The sequence below is a fragment of the Leiobunum rupestre genome, chromosome 5 (genome assembly GCF_980474605.1).
Source record: "Leiobunum rupestre chromosome 5, qqLeiRupe1.1.hap1, whole genome shotgun sequence".
NCBI classification, from domain to species: Eukaryota; Metazoa; Arthropoda; class Arachnida; order Opiliones; family Sclerosomatidae; genus Leiobunum; species Leiobunum rupestre.
This window is the reverse complement of record NC_143388.1, coordinates 6,924,200-6,945,598: the sequence shown is the minus strand read 5'-3', so window position 1 is coordinate 6,945,598 and position 21,399 is coordinate 6,924,200. Positions and strand designations below refer to the sequence as shown.

Sequence of the window (21,399 nt, the reverse complement as noted above, 5' to 3'; positions counted from 1 at the left end):
AAACTCTAATTGAAAATTTAAATATCACAAAGATAAGAAGAAATCGTGCTAATTCGTGTTTTTTAGAGATCTCGTGAAAATGGAATTGGCTTCTAAAAATTCTATCAAGAGCTATTAGAAAATCAATCGAGTTTTCCCTTAAATAAAATTAAAATTTTCAAATCAAAATAATTATAAAAATAAGAAAGCTCCGATATTTTAAACTTAATTCTTTAATTCCTTTGTAGATTAATCTTAATAAATTTTATTCTCTAAGTTTAAAAACGAATCGAGCATTTTCCAGCCTGTCTCCCAATGATGAAATGACTTTCGTGTTGAGTCCTTCTTTCGGTGGAAGTATTTGAAATTTCTGCGACACGGCGCTCATGTACAAGAAAATATTCATCCTGGCAATTCCCTCTCCGGGACAGTTCCTCTTACCTGAAAATAGAATTGATTAGTTTTGATACATCTGTAGCAACCGTTCTTAGTTTTTCATTGCTCAAATCCCCCTCACAACTCAAAGTAAGTCTTCCAAGCAGAAATCCTTATATTATATTATCATAATATAAAATTTCACTTAAACTACACCCCTTACAACATAATCTTAACTAACCAAAACACTAGGCTTAGCAATCACGAACCACAGATACAACTCCATGACGGCACAACGAATTAAATTAGAAATCATTTACTAGGTTCAATCGCTTTTATTAATACGCACCTAAAGAGAAGGCCACGGTATAATCAACCATCTTGTTTAACCTTTTCCCGTCTTTGGACACGAATCTTTCGGGTCTGAAGACTTCGGGATCTCCCCAGATTTTCTTGTCGGCGTTGACGGACCAATAGACCATCAGGAGAGCCGCTCCTTTTGGGGCGTCATATCCACCAACCTGGTCGTCTTCCAGAATTCTAGAAACGCGTATATCGTATGTCAACTGGCTGATTTCCGCTTCAAATCTGTTCTCATCTTTTCAAATAACTCACAGCCTTTCTTCGTTAACGGCAATCGCGCTTTGGTGTCGGAGAACCTCCTGGAAGACGGCTTGGGTGTAAGGCAGCTCCTGTCTATCGCTCCATTCTGGTAACCTGTCCTTACCGACGGTGGAAATGATCTCTTTGTGCATCTTTTCCTGGACTTCGGGGTAGAGAACCAAGTTTTGGAAAACCCATTCGAGGGTAATCTGCGTCGCTTCCGCTCCAGCCGCGATCAGCAGAGTTGAATTGGCCACCAGGGATTTTTCTGTTTTGTAATTTCGTAGTTTTTAGAAATGCACTGGCCATTTGGCAATTCGCAACCGAAAACTATCGCTACGCCCCCTTTGGTTCGCCATTGAAAGCTAGAGAGGTCGCGGCTAAAGCTGACGCTATTAGTGTTTCCTCATCTTAAATCGTAAATTAATTATAATAATAAGAGAAGCCTCTATCTCGCCCAAAATCGTGAAACGTCTCGTTTTCGAACTAGGGGTATTCGGAGCGATACAGATTTGTTAAGGCGATATGTGGCCATAAAATATAGTCCTCTCGATATATTCATACCGAGGGACTTCAGGTGTACAAATCAGCCATGAAATCACTTTAAATCACGTAAATTTAGTAGTTTCAATAACTTTAATCAATTAAATATTGAAATCACTTGAAATCTGAAATCAGATGTACAAAATTTCTAACATTGGAATGATTGTTTAGCCCCTCGATTCATACGCGAGCAGTAGCGGATAAATTATTTGAAAAATGCAGACGATTCTTTTCATTTTAGCTCGTAGAATTCGCATAGGATTTTGCTGGGGATTTTAAATTTTGAGAGACTCGCCTCGTTTTGATTGAACTTTGTAATTTCTACATTATAAAGGTAATAAATATTTTGCTATAATAAATGTTAAAACTATAATTTGTTTTCATAAATATCCATACTAATGAACAATAATCGTGATTGTGAAGGCGATATCTCCGTATCATTTTCTCAATACGCTTTGTAAAACATTAAGCCTTGCCCGCCTTTCGCGTTTAAAGTGTGAAAGCAAGGATGATCTATACCTACGTAGGCTACGTTTCAGGTTTGCCAACCGACGGTTTGGAGAGCAAACTACTTTTTCGCTACAAAGACTAAATATAGCGCTCACTAGATTTGCTAGTCCTAGGCCGCGTTATTTTCTTCTTTGCTCCGTGTCGAAAACGAGATGTTTTAAAAGTTTTACCTATCCTCTTTGGTTTTACTTTGGCGGTATAGGGACTTAGAGGCTTCTTTTATTATAGGATTCTGGTAAATTTGACTTAATACTTGCATTTTAATATAATTTTTGCATCGTTTGCTTACATTTTGATAAATTTATTTAAGAAAAAACGTTCTTATGAATTTTTATTTTATCAGGCGCTAGGTAATAGCCACCTAGACTCGTTTCGGTCGTGAAAACTATAGCGTAATCTTGAACAAATAAACCCGAATAACAAGCAAATACAAGAGGGGGTAATCACTACGCGTAATCGGTGTACAGAGCCGTACCTTTGACTGTACTAATGGGATTACGCGTAATCTTTGAAGTACCTGCCTTTGGCAGTGCTAATCTAAGCGTAATCCGGTGTACAGACTTTCTAAGAGTGGTTAGCCCCTCGCAAATACCTTTTTCTTCAAATTGCATCGCACACCAGCACTCCTACCAAGAGAATCGCAAACATTTCCACCCAAAAACAAAGCGTGTGCGTAAAAACGTTTGATGACAAAGACGCTTGAAATAATTAAAAATATGCTCTTCTGCTGATACATGATCGGTGAAAAGCAGAATTCATACTTGGTTTTCAGTTTTCAAGCGGCTTTGGAAACCTTACTTTAGGCTTAACGTCGTTCTTGTCTCACCTTTACATTGTGAGGTATAGCAGGCTTATTTAAATGCTTTTATACCCTAACATGGCGGCGTATTTTCACGCGCAAAATGAATTTTAAGATCACCAATTACGCTCATTTTAAATAACGTCGTTCGTTTCTATTAAAAATGATTAATGTTTGGGTGAAACCGAGGGGTAGGTCACTCCGCGAACTCGGTGTACACTGTCGTACCTCTGACTGTGCTAATAAGAGTTCGTACTAAGCACTCGAACTCGGTGTACAAGTCATCCGAGAGTGTCTTACCCCCAGGCCCTTAGCCAGGGGGGAGGGGATCTCTTTCGCCCGACCTAGCCTTTTCTGCAACTCAACTCCGACGCCCCCTTTTGGGGCAATTCTCCCCTCCTAAAATATGGTTCGCCCGCTCTATATCGATGTCCTGGCTACGGCCCTGCTTACCCCTCGGATGAAACCTTTCCAATTTCAGACACAAGTGGTGCTGCTTTAAAAGATCGAAGCCAACCAACTAAATAAGGGTCCAGTCATCTATTTGTGTAATAGTGTTCTTGAAATGTTTTTGGGAAAAAAGGTCGCGACGCAAGAATGGGGTATGAAAAATGCGCTTTGGTAGGATTCGATACTTACTCGTGAAAGACTTGTCAGGATTTTGCATGATCTCCTGCAGGTAGAAGTCCATGAAATCTTTGTTGTAGCCCTCTTGGTATTCTTTTTCGTGTTTTTCCAATTCTTTTCTACAAATCACGCCAAAGAAAATGTGTTGTGTTTAGAAATAAGACCTGATAGTTATATCGCATTTTCAACTAACAAGGACACATTCTGAGGTGTTTTCCCCCGATTTTAAACTCGGGGATTAAGTAGACCTTTATGAACCTTGAAAGCTTCTAAATGGGAAAAGTTTCAATGGCCATTCGTTTTGCCATGCCAACCAAAAATGTTTTTCACAACTCAAGTTTAAACTTTATCTACGTAAAATAACATGGCAAAATCAGGGATTGTAATTTTAAAAAAATGAAAAATATTAAATTTTGGAAAAAAACAATTGGATAAAATTGGGTAAAATCGATAAAAATGGGTAAAATTAATAAAATTTCAGTAAGATAGTAGGGGTTTACAATCCGTGATTTTTCCATGCTATTTTACTTAGAGAATGTTAAAACTTGAGTTGTGAAAAACATTTTTTGAAACTTTTCCCTTTAGGAGCTTTCAAGGTAAATGAAGGTCTACTTAACCCTCGAGTTTGAAAAAAATCGGGGGAAACACCTCAGGATGTCTCCTTGTAAGTCATAGTATTATATGTATAATAGGTGTTTCCATAAAATAAAACAATAAAAAAATTAAAATCACTAATTCTTTTCCTCTGCGTCATGAGTTTAAGCTTTTTCAAATTTTATCACGTGCTCTCTACCTTCAATATCTATTAGCGACCGAAAACTATCGTTACGCCCCCTTTGGTTCGCCATTGAAACGTATATAGGTAGCGGCTAAAGCAGACGCTATTAGTTTTTCCTCATCGTTATTCGTAAATTGGATTTTACAAATAATGATATATTAATATAATTTTTACATCGTTTGCTTATATTTTGATAAGTTTATTCAAGTTCAAGTTCAAATTTATTAAGTTTTTCAAATTAATTACATATGTGCTGTAGGGCTAAGTCATTGTTTGACTTGTAAGAGAAAAAGTTCTTATGGCATTTTAATTTGACTGTAGCAGACGCTAGATCATAGGCGCTACCTCGGAGAAGCTAGCACCGCTACTCCACCTAGACTCTTTTCGATCGTGAATAGCTAGGGCATAGAAAAAGATTTACACGTGATCTCCTAAATAAACCCTTCATAAATATTTCATCTACCTATAAGCTTGCAGCTATTTATTGGCACCTAGGAGCAACAAACACAAAGAACCTTTAAACACGCTAACGCAGTGTTGTGTACAAATATCATTGGACGAGCCTTTATGCTGAACGTTTTACGGGCCGGGGGGGAAGACAATTTCCGAATTTTCCCCTTCCGACGGCAGCAGGAGATAATGCGTCAAACCAATGAAAACTGTACACAGGAAAATCCACGACTTTTGACGGGTTGCATTCTCCTTGTGTGGGGTGCTGTGTTTGTTGCTCCAAGTTGGATTTCTGCAGTGCTATTTATCGTGAATTTATCGCCAAAAAGTATGAAAATTTTAAAATAGCTGATGACCGCACTTCACTATTTATGCTCGAAATGTCCTACTTGATTTAAGGTCGGCCCGACATTATATTTCTACCGACTTTACAGTGGCGTAGCGAATTGACGTGGGGCCCAGGGCTGAACGCGAAAAAGGGGCCCCCACCCTACGTGTTTTTAAATCGCACCCATAAAGGTCAACTTAAACAAGTTCAGACTGTTACTAAATTCTGGCCCAAAATGGGTTAGAGTGTGCAATAACTGGTGTCTTTACCGGGGAGTCGGGGTCCGGCTCTTTTAACCCATAAGGGCGGGGGCGCACTGGGAGATGTTAGCTCTGATCAAATGGTCCTATGATCCTATCTCCACCTCCGACTTCGGTCAGGTTTGGGCTGGATACTGTGCTTCGGCGCAAGCTAACGGAGAGGGTCCGTGCAAACTGGCCGCCTCGGCGGATTGGGTAGCCTGCTGTGGGGCGGCGGGCCTCCATATGCGGGCACGGCGGTCCTGTTTCCCGGCCTTTTGGAACCACACCGGGATCTCCGGTGCCAGCTGTGCCGGGTTACTTGGACTGCTGTGTGCTCGTCGTTCCCCTTTAGGAGCTCTCTCCAAAGGGTTTGACTCTTTACCTTCATAGGTAGGGTGTCGGCTGGAGTTGCTACAGCATCCACTCTTACTCCCACTGCTGTGAGCGAAGTGGGGATTGGTCCACCCATTGCTGTACCTTCTGCTGGGTTGAGTGGCTTGCGTCAAAGGTGCGGACATCAGTAGTAGGGTTCTGCTACCCATGCTGGATTTGTCACCTGTCCGGGCTAGGGGGACGCTGGCGTAGGGCACTATGATGATAGGCCTCCGGTGGTATGGTTTCTGTTACTAGGTACACCGGGCTATAAATTCTGACACACTGTTACTAAATTCTAAACGGTTCAGATTTTAGGTACATGTAATTTGGTTAAAATTATGACTATACATTTACCAATTCATAAAATTATGACGCAAAGCCCATGAAACATCACTTGCATATCCCTTTAATAATTATATATGTTGCCGCACGAAAGATACAAAATGTAGTTTTCAAAAATCAATTATCACCCTCGACTTCACCTGATCAAGTGAGTTTCGTTCGGACATATTTTACATTTTAATGTACCCTGCTTTACCTAAAGCTTTAGTAATTTTTTCAAGATCAAACCTATGAATTTCAGGTAGGCCTAGAAACGTAAACACAATAACACATATGCCTAATTTAATTAAGGCAGCTGTTCTAGCTACGAATAGAGGTCGGGGATGGTTAACTTTTATTCAATAGATAAAGCTCCCAAAATTATTCGTAAAACGTTTTGATCAAATAATTTATATTTCTGTATTATCCGATTAATTTTTTTTTATAAATTTGTAAAATTAATCGGAGAAACGACGTTTTTTTCGATAAAAAGCTAAAATTTTCCGAATAATGTTTTTTAATCATTTTACGAAATATTAACCGGTAAATTTCTTTGTTTACATTGTTTTTTCGAAAAAAATCAATTTAAACATGGATAATGATTAATCGTCCCCGACCTCTAGCTACGAACTATAATTTGTACACTTATGAAATTCGTGTATCCCACTTTACTTTAAGTTTGAAGATATCTTATAAAACATAAAAACAATGACTGAAGTCTGAGGTGCAATAAGAAACAATTTTTGAAAACTACTTGTGCAGGAAAAGCAGAATATCGCATTGATTTCTATGGTTATAGCTTTCTACTGTAATAAAAATTAAATGTATAGAATAATTTATAAATTTAGACTTTCAAATATACTTAAATAACATCAATAATATAGTATAAGTTTAAAAGTTTACTAACAGTACAGTACCTGTGATAATTATTGAATTGAGGATTTGAGGCTAAATAAGCTAATATTTAGAAATTATTTAAAAAAATAATCTTATTGGCATTCAAGATTCACACCATCTTGAGCTCTCCGGCGCAATTTTTTTAATAGTAGTTGGGAAAAAAAGTACAATACAGTCCTCTAACCGCTATGCGATTAATCAGGGGTGAGATCAGTGGCGTAAATACGCCAATGCAGCCCATAAACCTTTAATTAGTCGACTGTCTCACGAAAGAACGCCGTTTACATGTATATTTTTATAGAGAGTATTACCGTGATGTCATTATCACGACATTGGAATCCAGTGACGTAAATAGGCCAACGCACCCAATCGCGTGCATTGGAACGCGCAAAAATTGACATGTCACAGGGGCCCATTTTCTTATCTTACATTGGGGCCCAATTTTCCTGGCTACGCCACTGAGTGAGAACCGTGAGATATGTGTAAAGGCCACGCCAACAGGGGGGATACCTGGGGATAGAAGTGGGACACCCGTGGTGGAAGCATTCCGTCCACCCGTTGGAGGATAGGTGGTCGTACTCAAACGGCCATCCACAAACTCTGCCTCCCAGACACTTGGGATTACAGGAGTACGCCACTTCTCCCGGCCTCGGGTGCAATTAACCTCGTTGAAATTTTCATTTAACTAGGTGGAGCAGTGGCGATGGAAATTTGACCTCAGATTTTTGTACTTCGCGAAACAAGTTTTGAAAAATACGAATGTGTCGTGAGTCTCGATCGTGACTGCCGTCTGCTCTAATATGACGAGAAAATTTTATCATTCTACCCGTGTGGCCATCTATCGCGTTTGTCGGCCAAGAGATTTAAGATCCCTACATTAAAAAGCGGATGGCGCCACGAGTCGAATTATAAAGTCTTCTCGTCAATTTAGGGCAGACAACACATTTGTAATTTACAAAACTGGTTTCGCGGTGAGCAGATTTGATTGGATCTCTAGATTAATATTCCCAACCCAATTGCTAAACTTACTGCTTTGAAGTTCATAGGCCGTTGAAGCCATTTATTTTTTAAATATAACCTTTAATTTAGATGAAATTATGGAATAGTTGAAATAATTATTTTAACCCTAATTTTTTTCCACCTGCAGTGATTCCCACCTCTTCTTGTTCGCGATCACGATGGGGCCCCCAAAAGGTCGGGGGGCCCAGGGAAAGCTGTCTGGCAAACCCCGTGTACGCTACGCCACTGCGACTTTACAAAGCCGACCCAACGATGTTTCGGAATACGTACGACGAGTCGGCAGAAATAGGATTTATGACGTCGGCCCGACTCCAATTTTCTACAGGAGTTTTTACTCCTATCCCTCTGTCGGGGAAAATACGCATACCAGTGCAAAGGTATGCTTAAAAAACTGCAGACGCAAATAAACATCTAATGCGAAACATTTATTTACACTTACGTCATAATTGAAATTGACTTACTCGACCTCCACTTTGAGGGCGGTGACAGCTCGAACACCTTTTCTGATTTCCGAATTGAACAGCGAAAAGAATTTGCCGAGTAACGGGTAGTAGTACTTCTTCTTTTGCTCAAACAAGAAATTTAACATACAAGCCTGAAAGTTCTGGACGATTTTCGACAGTTTCGAGTTCGGATCGAAGGTGGTGTTGGCCATCATTTGGAAGATCAGGTTGTTGGTCTCGTGCACCAGGACGTCTCTCAAGCGAACCGCGCTTCCTTCGTGGTCTCGCAAGGTCTTCATGAACCGGGCGACGTGGTCTTGAGCCGTGATGGCCCCGTGCGTTCGGCCCATTCCCAGTTCTCTGAATGAATGCAACATAAAGCGACGCTGATCCTTCCATTCGGGTCCATTCATTTCACCCATACCTTGAAAATATATATGCTTTAAAAACAATGAAATCAACTTCGAATGACTTGTCTAAAAGGGTTTCGGCCCTCTAAAATGTGTAACTGAATCGTGAAACGTTTTAGAAAATACTATATTGCAATTTCAATTAATTTTTTACCATTTTTCGAAAATTTCAATTGATTTCTTACTATTTTTCGAAATATTCAATTGATTTCCTACCATTTTTCGGAAATTTCAATTGATTTTCTACTATTTTTCGGAAATTTCAATTGATTTTCTACTATTTTTCGGAAATTTCAATTGATTTCCAACCATTTTTCGGAAATTTCAATTGATTTCCAACCATTTTTCGGAAAATTCAATTGATTTCCAACCATTTTTCGGAAATTTCAATTGATTTCCAACCATTTTTCGGAAATTACAATAGGTCTTTCTATTAAAAACGGGAGGTCACGTGTAAATGATTTTTCTACGTCATTATCTATTATCATTGGAATATTTTGGAATTTGATGTCAACGATCAAAACCCGCGTGCCAAAAAAGTTCTAAAGAGCTCAAACTCGCGGAAAAAAACATTTTATACTTTCTTTATTGTTTTATTTTATGGAAACACTTATTGATTTCAAACTATTTTTTTGCCAAATTTCAACACTTTGACAAAGATATTAATGAGATATCGTGGTGTTTTTACGTACTCGGCTGGCCAGGTATCATTTCGAATCCATTTGGTATGCGTCCCGAAAAGTTGTCGTTGAATGAGATTTCCTTGATGACATCGTAATCAGTGACCACGATAGTCAGACGGCTTCCAAGGTACAAGCTAAAAAATAAAACAATATTGAAGTAAAGTTTTCAAATTTCAAATTGTAATTTGTAACCTAAATACGGGTATTGTTCAAATGCTTACAAACGTTAAAATTCATTTTTGTTTAAATATTTATATTATATTCTATCCCACGCATGCTCAAAGAGTAATCTGCTTCCCTACGATAAAATCAAATCAGCCCAAAGGCTGTAGATAGCTGTAGAAATATTTCATTTGTCATACAAAATGTACCCAACTATATTCTATAGAAACGTTTCTATAGGATTCAGATAACTCTTCAAAAATTTAAATAAAAACATTTTTGTCTGGGATATTGCCAGCTATGAGCAACAAACACAACACCCCACACACAAGGATAACGTAACCCGTCAAAAGTCGTGGATTTTCTTGCGTACAATTTTTATTGGTTAGACGCTTTAGCACCTGCTGCCGTCGGGAGGGGAAAATTCGGAAATTGTCTTCCCCTTTCCGTAAAACGTTCAGCGTAAAGGCTCGTCCAATGAAATTTGTACACAACACTGCCTTAGCGTGTTTAAAGGCTAGCTGAGTTCTCCTTGTGTTTGTTGCTCCTGGTTGCCAGCATTATCGTAAGTTACTCGTGGGCGTAAACTATTTTCGTTGCTATAGTAACTGGTTTATATAAATAAGACGTGGTTTTCCACAGAGTACTTCTATTACCTCTTTCCATAGAAACTTGCAGTGGTTTTAAAGGAATAGTTAGTAGAGAGGCTAGTGTTTATTAATGGCTGGGCTAGCCACAACTCTTCCAAACGGTCTAAATTCCCCTCTATGTCTGTTAAAAGTGAATCAAACCTGTTGCAATGGAAGCCTAAAATTCTATAAAATGTCGGTAGAAACTTTTCTTACCTGAAAACCTTTCCGTATTTTTCGGAGAGTTTGTGAAAATAGAGGTGTTTAGTGTCTCCGAGGAAAGGCAGGTGACCGACTATGGGCCAGCTGAAGGGTCCCGGTGGCAGGTTATACCTCAAATGTTTCAGTTGCCTCTGAATCAGCAACACGAGGAACAAGGTTGTGAGAAACACTAGAACCACTTTAATTTGAATTTCGACGTCGCCATAGACGTACGACACCACCGATTCCATTGTCTTAAACATCGTTGCTCACCACAAAACTAGTCCAATGGCTTTAATGAAGATCTTCATAGAGGTAAACCCTGATGGTGTTTTGATTTTAACAAAGAGTGTTTCGTTTCTCATAAACTGATCTGATAGGGTCATATCTTGGCATTCACCGATAATATTAGATTAGGCGTTCAATTGTAGTCAATAGGCCTAGTTCTCGATTTTGAAGATCCTCCGAATCAATCTTTCCCGGTATAAAGCCTTTTTGAAGGCCATATGAAGATGTTTGGGAAACGAGCTTGAGAGAAATTGCACCTGTAATTGTTCCCGTTTGATAATCGATATAGCAGTGTAGATATAAAATAAAGCAAATTAATTGTAAGATTTTTGAAAAAGATGGACAACATTGTTTCTCAAAGTTTGGTTTATTTTAATACAAAAATTTGCCGCTGGAAATGCAACTTAAAAAAATAATAAATTGTAACAGAGAATTCGCTGTAGACGTTATTCGCCGAATTGTAATGGAACCAGCAGATACACTGATAAACTTAGTTCAACCAGCCAAATACGAAATTCCGAAAAGTGTTTAAGTGAAAACTCCTTAAATGCTTTTTCATATTACACCAAAAAAACACAGTAAAGTATCGCCCTCTATCGTAGCTGCAGCGGCGAATAATTAAATTTAACCGCCAAAGAAGAATACTTTTAAAAAAAACCCAATCTTCTTAAATCTGTTGATAAACACGATATAGTGTAGGTGTGTACCTTTCCATATGTTAAATAATTTTTTTAATCGGAAAGATGGTTATTTAATTTACGATAAGGATTTAACGCTAAGCCTCGTTTACGAGACGGTGAACGTGTGAAAATCGAGAGACTGGTACTTGAATAGCGACGCCGCACTCTCCGGAGTAAATATACGACACCTATTTAGTCTCACTTACAAGGAGACGACCCGAGGTGAAACACACCGATTTCGTTCAAACTCGGGGGATTGTAACTTGAAAAATCCTAAAGGGAATTTATTCAATGGGTAACGGTTTTGCCATGGCAACGAAAAATGTTTTTGAAAACATAAAATTGAAATTTTTCCTATTAAAGCCATATCGGTTCATTTTCACCCATTTGGTTCAAATTGATCAAAATGTGATCAATTTTGATTTTTTCGTAAATTTTTAATAATTTTGGTATTTTAAATTTTTCAATTTTTTAAACTCTTTCACAGGGGGGGGGGGGACCCTTGGAATCGGTCCAAATCCCATGTTATTTTCAATGGGAAAATTTACATTTTTCGTTGCCATAGTAAAACCGTTGCCCATTGAATTAATTTCCTTTAGGATTTTTCAAGTTACGTGAAGGTCTACCAATCCCCCGAGTTTTAACAAAATCGGTGTGTAACACCTCGGGTCGTCTCCTTGTTAGTAAGCTTTGTTAATCTCAACCAATCTAACCTAATACGCTTGGTTGGAGGTGAGGCTGCTATCGTAACTAGGAGGATATAAATACTGGAGGGGAAATATGGGATTCATAGGCCTGGCACTGTGGGGAATTCGGACATAAGATACTACGAACAACGTAGTCAAAATTTCGTCCGCGTGTTCGTTGGGACTTGGTTAGAAATGCGTGCCGGGTTTAAAATCGTGTTAAAGATTTATTTATTTTGTCTTCAAATTAAATAAACATCTCCGAAATTAGTTTCGTAGAATCCAGGTAGAATATTCGTGTTTCAACTTGTACAAAAAATCCTTGTGAATAGAATGAAAAGTAGGCAAAATTTATAGAGACAAAAAATTCCGCCTATTTTTACGATGGCGCTACGCTCGTATGTCCGAAATTGTATAGCTCTAGCGTTGCCGAAGCTAAAACAGCGAGTGCGTGATGGGGGAATACAAATTTCTGTTCCAGGTACGTAGTATTATATTCCTAGATCGTACCATCCAGTCTAGAGCCGCCACTTAGAAGGAAATATCTAGCCCTAAAATAATACGCGAGTTTCAATAACCGCACCTCCATCTATCGGCTTTAAAAATAGCTATTAGGAATGCACTTGTCACAAAAAAGTGAAGTCTAAGCTGATGTCATAGGGCACCGAGGTCAAGCTGAGGTATGACTTCAAAGTACCATCGTCGTCTACTATTTAGATTACGGGCGTACGTGTCAGTTATTATTGAAACTCACTTTTTAGATCGTCACGTTAAAAAATAAAGCTTCTAGAAATTCGATGTTAAAGTTTTTATGAGTTTAGACAAATAATTTTATCTAAATATTTCATCTAATCTTTTATAAGAAACCGCATTATGACCCCGATTAGCTTTTTTCTATTAAACATACCCCAAATGTCATAAGTGAAATTTATATATATGCAAATTGGTTTTAATTTTCTGACGGTGGCTTTTTAAAACAAATCCAACGGTACTAGAAATAGCGAAATTTGGTTTGAATGCGTACACAGGCACGCAGCTCAAGGTTCCTAGAAAAATCTCTTATATTGCTATGATATTTTCTGATTTCATTTAAAAATTATCATTGTTAGTGAAAAGAGTATTGCACTTTTGAGAATAGTTCAATATATTTGAGGTAGTGCCAGCTGCCATTATCTTACAGCACCATCAAGAAAATATATTCAAAATGTTGCAATTCTCTAACCATATACATTTAAACAGGGGATTCCCAAAAGGGCGATCTTTAGCAAATGTCTATAACGACCTTCAAAAATTTGTGGAACTTCGAAAAAATTTGCATGTATAAGTTTTAATATACCTAGTAAAACTAGGGGTCTGACATGTTTCGAACCGCCAAGTGGAAATAGGAGTTATTTTCTCTTGGAACCGCTTTGCAGATCATCATGAAAGACTAGGTATATTAAATCTTATACATGCAAATTTAACGAAGTTATTTCGTTATTTCACAAGAACTATACTTTCTTCAACGACCTTCCAAAAGGTAATCTCGACTTTCTAAATCTTTATTTCGAAAAATATTAAAGAATTAGAATACCTACTATAAACAGGGCGATCTAGACTCTTCAAAATGGGCATTTCGACATTCAATCTTTAGAATTGGAAATTTGGGCAGCCCTGATTTAAACGATTTGTAGGGACTACAGCGCTTTCCTAAACAGCATTTGATTATTCAGCATTTTCCAAAACAGAGTTTTTCAAAACAGCGTTTTGTCGAAATAGCGCTTTGTCATAACAGCGTTTCTTTACATAGCATTTCCCAAAATAACAAATTGTTCAAACGGCGCTTTGTCATAACGGCGGTTCTCTAAACCGCATTTTGTCGAAACAGCGTTTCCCAAAACCGCACTGCTTTCTTTAGCAAAACGGTGCCTACGCGCCTACGGCGCGCCCGACTAACCTAACCGTTGCGCGCTCCGCGCGCTAGCCTCGAGATAACTCCCTCTATATATCGAAAATTCCCCGTAGCCGAAATAACCCCGTTAAAAACTCGTGAACCGCTGGTCGCTCGAAGTCGAGGCTTGACCAAAACCGCTGTTTTAAGAAACCGCTGTCTTGACCAAAACCGCTGTTTCAAAATCGCTAATTTGAGAAACGCTATATTCAGAAACGCTGTTTATGGAAAAAGCTGTTTTGACAAACCGCTCTACTGAGAAACGCTTAACCAAAAAACGCTGACTAAACAAAACGCTCTTTCGACAAACCGCGGTATTGAGAAACGCTATTTCAAGTTTTCAACAACCGCTGTTTTAACAAAGCGCCGTTGCAACAAAATGCTGTTTTGAAACACGCGCTTTTGAAAACGCTATTTTAACATATGCTATTTTAGTTAAGCGCTCTATTCCCTACATACCGATTTGAACATAATTATTATCAGAGACTTGCAGTAGCTAGAATATTTGATTCGGAAGTCGATTTACAACACTTTGAATATTTTATATCTGATAATGAAATAACGGTAACTGAGAATATGAAGGCAGCAAACTGTTCCTCTGGTGATTTATCGTAGAAATACCACGCCTCTTATCTTTGTTGGTGAGCATAGCTCAAGGTTCCTAGCGCATAGCTTTCGACTTTTGTTGTCCAAACACGTTGCGTTTTCATTCTTACACTTGATCAAAAGTTGTAGATTTCGCGCATTAACCAGTAAAAGATAATTATTGGTAAACAGTGGTAATTATAATTCTGAACAAAATACCTCTATTACTGAAATATATGGCAATTTACATTTATTAAGATAATTAACATAATTATTATCATAAATTTTTGTATAATAAAAAGGATGTGTAACAAAATTATAAGATTCAAATATTGAACACTAAAGGCCTTTTCACACGAGCCAACTTTTCAAATCAAAATGCTGAGTCAGCAAAAATAGATCATTGATCCATTTTTTTCTCGCGTACTTTTTTGGTGGATCAACTCATCTAACTTTTATTCACACGAACCAACTAGTTGACTAAACTCAAGTTGACTCATCTAGTTGTATCAAAAAGTTGACTCGTGTGAAAAGGCCTTAAGCCTCGGTCAGAAAAACTGCCCGTTCTTCAACACTTGGGCAACAAAAGCGTGTGTGTGTCCATTCATGCGGGGAAACTCAGTTTGCGACCAAAATGTTTGGAAAAATGTTAACTAAAGCGAACTTTTATAATTGTATGGTTAAAGGTAATAAGTGATCTTAAGAGATTTTACAGTGTTGTGGCACTCATGTGTGACACTACCTTCATTGTCTCTCAGAATACGGAAGGCTTTAAGAGTGGGTTAAGGGCACGCTAGAAAACAGTTGGCGGAAAGTTACATTATTACGCAATGTCTACCCTATACTTTCCCCTACACGCGTTTTCTATCGTGGGCTTAACGCTATTTGCTTTAAGAGATTTAACTATCTAAGCTTAAAAAGGAATTTAGCATTTTCGAGCCTGACCCCGCTTGAGGAAATGACTTTGGTGTTGAGTCCTTCTTTCGGAGGAAGTATTTGAAATTTCTGCGACACGGCGCTCATGTACAAGAAAACATTCATCCTGGCAATTCCTTCTCCGGGACAGCTCCTCTTCCCTGAAAAAGGCACAAAAGCAAAGATTTAGAAAATTGAATTGAATCTTCTTTGGCTAATAAATACGCACCCAAAGAGAAGGCGACGATATAGTCAACCATCTCGTTCAACCTTTTCCCGTCTTTGGACACGAATCTTTCGGGTCTGAAGACTTCGGGATCTCCCCAGATTTTCTTGTCGGCGTTGACGGACCAATAGACCATCAGGAGAGCCGCTCCTTTTGGCGCGTCATATCCTCCAATCTTGTCGTCTTCCAGAATTCTAGAAACCCGTATATCGTATGTTAACTAACTGATTTCCGCTTGAATATGTTCTTGTCTTTTCGAACTCACAGCCTATCTTCGTTAACGGGCATCATGTTTTGGTGTCGGAGAACCTCCAGGAAGACGGCTTGGGTGTAAGGCAGTTCCTGTCTGTCGCTCCATTCCGGTAACCGGTCCTTGCCGACGATGGAAATGATCTCCTTGTGCATCTTTTCCTGGACTTCGGGGTAGAGAACTAAGTTTTGGAAAATCCATTCGAGGGTAATCTGCGTTGCTTCCGCTCCAGCCGCGATCAGTACAGTCGAATTGGCCACCAGAGATTTTTCTGTTTTGGAAATTTGTTGATTTTTTTAAATGCACTGTCCATTCCACAATATGAAAATGTAATTTTGACAAACAAACTTATGAACCCAAATCAAAACAAAAACCCTATCGAGATAATCGCGAAATATTTCCACCCAAACACGAAGATCTTAAGTAAAAGCGTTAGATGACGAGTTAAAGATATTAGACCCAACGTCATTCGTTTATATTAAACACGTGTGTAATATTTGATATAAATCTTTCCAAATTCGTACACCGTGGTGTTTCGACTCGCACTGCTCTAAAATAATGAAGCCCACCATCTAAATTCGCGTCCATTGGTTTTATTTGTCCAAGGCATGATGGGTTCTGAAAATGATTTTAGATAAAAGAGGTCGCGACATAACACTAGGGGATTAAAAAAGCGTTTTGGATCATTGAGTAGCCACCTGAGAGAAAGGGTGAATTATAGAACCACCTCGTTTCGCGTAGCGACCAATTTTATGAAAAACCTTAAAAGTATCTCACTGACAATTTGGTAGCATTTTTCGGAATTTGAAATGTCCCAATTATCATTTATCCGAACTCTAAAAACGTGGCTCAAAAATCCAAATTTGGTTTGATGTGTCCGAAAGGTTTTTAATACCCAACGTAAACTAACTTTACCTAACGCAACCCAACATAAAATAACCTAACCTAAAGCAACCCAACATAAAATAACCTAACCTAAAGCAACCCAACAAAAAATAACCTAACCTAAAGCAACCCAACAAAAAATAACCTAACCTAAAGCAACCCAACATAAAATAACCTAACCTAAAGCAACCCAACAAAAAATAACCTAACCTAACGCTACCCAACATAAAGTAACCGAAACTAACGCTACCCAACATAAACTAACCTAACGCAACTAACATAAACTTACCTAAACTAGCCGACCATAACATATCCAAAGCAAAGTGATTTTAGCCTCAACCTAATCCAACCTAGCCCAAACTGCCCAATACGAAAAGTATTAAATTACCCATTAGAAACAAAAATTAAAACTATGTTTTAGAAAGGTTATAGACATTGCTAAATGAACCACTTCAAATGCCATTTTCTTGTTTCTATGCATTTCAAACGTTTGCAAAACCATTCAAACATTTCGTAAAAATGAGATTATGCCCTCAATATCACATTTTACACTGTAACGTCATATATTAGAAGGTTTTAGAACGGTAGGATTCGATACTAACTCGTGAAAGACTTGTCGGGGTTTTGCATGATCTCCTGTAGGTAAAAGTCCATGAAATCTTTGTTGTAGCCCTCTTGGTATTCATTTTCGTGTTTTTCCAATTGTTTCCTACAAATCACGGGTGAAAATGTCTACAGTTACGAAATATTGTACACTCTGTTTGAAAAGTCTTCGACAGCTGAAATTTTTGCCCTCTTTTTAATTCTGCTAGAAAACTATAATAGATAGCTCAATGAAACCAATTGCAACTTTTATTTATTTTTCAATATCTTTCGTTATTTATCGGTTTCATCCGCCAAAAATTAATAGTTTGGTGGGAACCGTCAAAACTCATTTTTGACACCTTTTTAAATATTGGTTCTACGGCACTGACTCGCGCGTTTTTGAATTCACAGTGGTCGGTTCATATTTAGAAAGTGGAAAAATTATCCCTCTACAATCAACGGTTGAGAAGTTATCGCGTTTCCAAACTTTCGTCGAAACTAGGAAACACCTAAAATGCATCAAGCGATTATAAATAACGCAACTTCGACGAAAATATGGAAACGCGATAACTTCTCAACCGTTGGTTGTAGAGGGATAATTTTTCCACTTTCTAAATATGAACCGACCACTGTGAATTCAAAAACGCGCGAGTCAGTGCCGTAGAACCAATATTTATTAAGTTGTCAAAAATGAGTTTTGACGGTTCCCGCCAAACTATTAATTTTTGGCGGACGAAACCGATAAATAACGAAAGATATTAGAAAATAAATAAAAGTTGCAATTGGTTTCATCGAGCTATCTATTATAGTTTTCTAGCAGAATTAAAAAGAGGGCAAAAATTTCAGCTGTCGAAGACTTTTCAAACAGAGTGTACCCTGTCTGGTAGAAAAGTTGGGAATGGTTTTAAAAATCAAGTATTTGTAAGACTAATACAAGTTTAACTAATTCAAAATTGTCAACGTAACGATCTGGGGTTATCCAATCACTAACTATTCAGTTAGATTAGAGATATTAGCTGGATCACTGTTCAACTTGAATCTATACTCAAATCAAAACCAAATAACTAAGTTCACCATTCACTTTATATATATATATTCACCAGTTCTGCAAGAAGAAAATACGCGATTTGGAAAGCAGCTTTCGAGTCTGACGATTTTTTTAATGGCTTGTGTTTAGACAACTGGATAGAAATCGCTGCAGACGTAAGAACCAAAAATAAAACACCCTGGGTTTCTTATAGTTTTTCGCGCAACACAAGTTTTTCGCGAAACACACAGAAACCATCGCTCTGTGTTATAGGTTCCTTCCCAACCGCCCAAGAACTGGATCATCCAAGTTTTCCCATAAGACTGGTTATCATCATTTTAGAAGAGATAAAAACGAAGTGAAAGCGCTGGTTAACGCAAAAAATCTCAGTTAAATTTAGTTCCCATAATGTTATATTATCATACGCGTTAAAAAATTATTTGCATCCAAGCTGAGAAAAGCGCGCTAGCAGGCCCGTAGCCACGATTTTTCAGTTGAGGGGGCCCTACTCGCTGGATACGGGCCTGCGCGCTAGTGGAAACCAAGAATTAGACCAGCACCATTTTCTTGCGCTGACGCTCGTTCTCGCTACGATTTTGCTCTTTTGAATACCAGAAATTATTTCTGGCACTGCCTTAAGCCCAAGTGGCAAGGACGTTATAAAGAGTAGCTTGCACGTAAAGGCTCTGTGTAGTAAAACTTCCGAACGAATTGATGGATTGGTTTTAATGAAGTGACTTACTCGACCTCCACTTTGAGGGCGGTGACAGCTCGAACACCTTTTCTGATTTCCGAATTGAACAGCGAAAGGAATTTGCCGAGTAACGGGTAGTAGTATTTCTTCTTTTGCTCAAAAGTGTAAGATTGCATACTAGCTTGAAAGCCCTTGACAATTTTCGACATTTTAGAGTTCGGATCGAAGGTGGTGTTGGCCATCATTTGGAAAATCAAGTTGTTGGCCTCGTGCACCAGGACGTCTCTCAAGCGAACAGCTCTTCCTTCGTGGTCTCGCAAGGTCTTCATGAACCGGGCGACGTGGTCTTGAGCCGTGATGGCCCCGTGTGTTCGGCCCATTCCCAGTTCTCTGAATGAATGCAACATGAAACGACGCTGATCCTTCCAGTCTGGTCCGTTCATTTCAGCCATACCTTAAACAATAACGATCAATTCAGTAAAATCATCCCAGATGGACTTGCCTCATGGGTTAATAAAATATGTTGGACCTGACTGTCAAGCGCTTGCGGATATTAACGCTTTTTTTCTAGAATAACGCGTCCTTGTGTCAGATGAGGTGGAAAAAGAGGATAACCGGAAATCAGATCAACCTGGCGTCACTCTTTCCCTGTTGGGTGTACGGACATCTATTGGTAACTCTTAGTATGGGTCAAACTTATCTAAATCGTGACGAATTGAAATATAAAAACTTTACAGGTATTAATAGCCAGATTTCCCGCACGGTACTGACGAGTCCCAAATAGGACGAAACCGGTCTACCGTTGGAATTTCTGGCTATTTTATTTAATTTAATTTAATTTAGTTTTTAACTCGAAGATCTATTTGGTCCGAGTTTCGCGTTCTTTTTGTTTGCTCGAAGACCTATCGCTACAAGCTATTAGTAAGTTTTTAAATTTCTTCAAATTTGTTTAGGGTTTAGCTTTATTATCCCTTTTCATAATGGACTAATCTACTTATTCGCTAATTTTATCATCCTTAATAGTCGTTTATCTTGTTGGATATTATTTTTAGGTCTTCCTATAGACAAATCGGTTGTATGTCTAGTCACAGTATCACAAACTATATATTGCTTGAGGCGATTTTATTGAAGCGCCTAATGCTTTATAGGCGAGGGTAACTTGATATGCATAATGGACATTTCTCGTGTTTATACGTACTGGGCTGGCCCGGTATGATTTCGATGCCATGTGGTATACGTCCGGAAAAGCTGTCGTTGAATGAGATTTCCTTGATGACATCGTAATCAGTGACCACGATAGTCAGACGGCTTCCAAGGTACAAGCTTTAAAAACATATCAGAGCTGAGATTTCAAATTTCAAGCATTATACTTTGAAAAGTGTGATAACTTTCATATAATCACTTTTTAAAATGTTTTAATTCTATTTATAAATGTGTTCTACTGGTAAAGAATTTTGCAATTTTTGTTTATAAATAATATTTATAAACAATATTTTAAAAGAATTTATATCTTGAAATAGACAATTGTTTGCGTGCTATTTTATTGTGATTTTTGCATAATTTCAATACCAAAATGTTCCCCATATTTAATGTTTTGGTTAGGTTGTATAAAATTGAAATGAATCTTTAGTGATACAAAAATAAATCTAGTGACAACACAATTGTATACATCTATTTTGATTTATAAAATTATTTAACTTTAAACCTTTGATCAACCATTTATTTAGTTTTAAAGTCACGCTCTTGTTATAGACGTTTTCAAAATCTTTTTCCGAATTTCCCTTTAAAAAAACGATCTATAAATTTTCTATAAAACCTTATAGAAGTCTATAGAAAGCCTAGTTTTTAATTTATATTATAGAGTGCTATACATATTACTATACTACGGTCTTTAATAAATGGCCCTAATATCTAATTCTAATTTTTCTCTAGGATTTAGATTAAAATTGTATAAAAATATATTTAGAAAAATTTCGTACCTGAAAACCTTTCCGTATTTTTTGGAGAGTTTGTGAAAATAAAGGTGTCTAGTGTCTCCAAGGAAAGGCAGGTGACCCACTATGGGCCAACTGAAGGGTCCTGGTGGAAGGTTATACCTCAAATGTTTCAGTTGCCTCTGAATCAGCAACACGAGGAACAAGGTTGTGAGAAACACTAGAACCACTTTAATTTGAGTTTCGACGTCGCCATAGACGTACGACATCAGCCATTCCATTGTCTTGAACATCGTTGTTCACCACAAAACTAGTCCAATGGCTTTAATTAAGATCTTA

At 38.0% G+C, this 21,399-nt stretch overlaps 2 protein-coding genes across 3 annotated transcripts; both read right to left on the bottom strand.

Annotated features, from left to right (window-relative positions):
* Window positions 1-194: 194 nt before the first annotated feature.
* On the bottom strand, window positions 195-10,708 carry LOC149943413 (cytochrome P450 2J6-like). Of its 2 annotated transcripts, XM_090174478.1 has the most exons (8): window positions 10,391-10,477; window positions 10,202-10,316; window positions 9,393-9,517; window positions 8,309-8,714; window positions 3,449-3,555; window positions 970-1,225; window positions 704-894; window positions 195-420 (listed from the first exon to the last, which is right to left on the bottom strand). In XM_090174478.1, the coding sequence occupies exons 3-8, from the start codon at window positions 9,409-9,411 to the stop codon at window positions 245-247; spliced, it is 1,155 nt and encodes a 384-aa protein (XP_090030604.1). In that variant the 5' UTR covers window positions 9,412-9,517; window positions 10,202-10,316; window positions 10,391-10,477; the 3' UTR covers window positions 195-244. The 2 variants fall into 2 exon arrangements, with proteins under 2 accessions (XP_090030604.1, XP_090030603.1); XM_090174477.1 differs by lacking the exon at window positions 10,202-10,316 and having other exon boundaries at window positions 10,391-10,708.
* A 4,193-nt stretch (window positions 10,709-14,901) lies between these two features.
* LOC149943412 (cytochrome P450 2J5-like) lies at window positions 14,902-21,387 on the bottom strand. Its single transcript, XM_090175007.1, has 7 exons — window positions 21,106-21,387; window positions 20,325-20,449; window positions 19,175-19,580; window positions 17,423-17,529; window positions 15,951-16,206; window positions 15,689-15,879; window positions 14,902-15,620 (listed from the first exon to the last, which is right to left on the bottom strand). Exons 1-7 carry the CDS (start codon window positions 21,351-21,353, stop codon window positions 15,448-15,450), a joined length of 1,506 nt encoding a protein of 501 aa, XP_090031133.1. The 5' UTR covers window positions 21,354-21,387; the 3' UTR covers window positions 14,902-15,447.
* Between the last annotated feature and the right edge of the window lie 12 nt (window positions 21,388-21,399).

What these genes read in the sequence shown, in the direction of transcription:
- LOC149943413 (XM_090174477.1), bottom strand. Translation starts at nt 10,638, where the DNA reads ATGTTTAAGACAATGGAATCGGTGGTGTCGTACGTCTATGGCGACGTC. An exon ending in AAATACGGAAAGGTTTTCAG is followed by an intron (nt 9,518 to 10,390) that starts GTAAGAAAAGTT and finishes TTTATTTTTTAG; the next exon opens with CTTGTACCTTGGAAGCCGTC. An exon ending in TCCTGACAAGTCTTTCACGA is followed by an intron (nt 1,226 to 3,448) that starts GTAAGTATCGAA and finishes ATTACAAAACAG; the next exon opens with AAAAATCCCTGGTGGCCAAT.
- LOC149943412 (XM_090175007.1), bottom strand. Translation starts at nt 21,353, where the DNA reads ATGTTCAAGACAATGGAATGGCTGATGTCGTACGTCTATGGCGACGTC. An exon ending in AATCATACCGGGCCAGCCCA is followed by an intron (nt 19,581 to 20,324) that starts GTACGTATAAAC and finishes TTATTGTTTAAG; the next exon opens with GTATGGCTGAAATGAACGGA. An exon ending in TATCGTCGCCTTCTCTTTGG is followed by an intron (nt 15,621 to 15,688) that starts GTGCGTATTTAT and finishes TGCCTTTTTCAG; the next exon opens with GGAAGAGGAGCTGTCCCGGA.